Consider the following 1,360-nt stretch of genomic DNA (forward strand, 5'->3'; position numbering starts at 1 on the left):
GTAGCAGCCGGCGCGGCCCAGCAGGAAGGGGTAGTTGCGCCCCATCTCGTAGAGCTCCAGCGGCAGCCCCAGCAGCAGCAGCAGGTCCGACACGGCCAGGCTGAGCAGGTAGAGGTTGGTAGCGCTGCGCATAGCCCTGCGGCTCAGGATGACCACGCAGGTCAGCGCGTTGCCCACGGTGCCCACCGCGAAGATGAGCAGGTATGCGGCACAGATGGGCGCAAACAGCTCGGTCTGCTGCGGCCCCAGGTACTTGAGCCTCAGGGCCTCGTGGGTCAGGTTCAGGTCCTCGGGGTCGAAGTCCGCCATGGCCTCGCTGCTATTGCAGGGCTGGGGGCTCCTTGTCGCCCCTGAAGACAGGTCTCCCCAGGGGACTGGGCAGTCGGTGCAGAGAGGAGCCTGAGGAACAGAGGGAAGAGGCACCCAGGAAAGTCACCGAGGGATCTTGGCTCTGTCCTGGCTCATCAAACCGAAGGACCCTGGAGGAGAGCCTTACTGTATGAGCCACCAAGAAAGAAAACAACTCAGCCATTGCAATGTCAAGAGATAAAAATGAACTTTCTTTTCCTTTTCCTTTTCTGTGTGTGTGTGTGTGTGTGTGTGTGTGTGTGTGTGTGTGTGTGTGTTGCTGGGGAGCTACATCCCTGGCTCTTTTTATTTTGAGACAGATTCTCAGTCACTCAGTTGTCCAGGCTAGGTTCAAACTTGGGTTCTTCCTGCCTCAGCCTCCCAGAGTGCTGGAATGACAAGTGTTCAGTATCATTACAGGGAAGCAGTTTCCTGACTCCAGTCCAGGCTCCCAACTCTGGGCTGTGTGACCTTTGGGGAAGGGACCTCTCTGAGGCCTGTTCCTTCCCAGGACTCAGGCCCTCCAGGCACAGATGTACTGACAGGCACCTGCCTGACATCCAGACAGCTGATCACCCACTTGGTGGGGGACCGAGTGAGGGAGTGGAGATGCTAAAATGACAGTGCTAGATCCAAATTTAGACAATTTGTCTTCTTTCACCTCAACAGTTCCAAGTCTGGTTTTTTTCTCCTCCCCCCCCCAAAGTAATTTTTGAGACAAGGTCTTGCTATGTATGTAGTTCAGGCTGGCTTCGAACTCACTATGCAGCCCAGGCTGGTTTCGAACCCGGAGATCCTCCCGCCTATTTGATACCTCTGGCGCTAACACTTCTGGGGCTCCCGCTCCTCTCTCGGGGTCCCTCCACCCACCGTTCCTCCCACCCACCATCACCCCCAGCTCGAAGAGCCAGAGCTGGGATCTACTGGGATCTGGAGAGACGACCCACTCGGGAAAGGACAGAAGCGACCCGAGAGGCGACGAGGCCCCGGGAGTGGCCCGCCCCTCCCGGCC

General features: G+C 57.7%; 1 protein-coding gene across 1 annotated transcript in view; it reads right to left on the reverse strand.

Annotated features, from left to right (window-relative positions):
• Positions 1 to 386, reverse strand: part of Nmur1 (neuromedin U receptor 1) — a 2,928-nt gene extending 2,542 nt beyond the window's left edge. The window contains exon 1 of the mRNA XM_010631785.3: positions 13 to 386. Within this exon, the coding sequence (XP_010630087.2) occupies positions 13 to 309 (297 nt within the window). The 5' untranslated portion in view covers positions 310 to 386. The remainder of the gene's footprint in view (positions 1 to 12) is intronic.
• Positions 387 to 1,360: the final 974 nt, after the last annotated feature.

Source organism: Fukomys damarensis, unplaced genomic scaffold (genome assembly GCF_012274545.1).
Source record: "Fukomys damarensis isolate Sample0158 unplaced genomic scaffold, DMR_v1.0_HiC HiC_scaffold_16, whole genome shotgun sequence".
Taxonomy (NCBI): domain Eukaryota; kingdom Metazoa; phylum Chordata; class Mammalia; order Rodentia; family Bathyergidae; genus Fukomys; species Fukomys damarensis.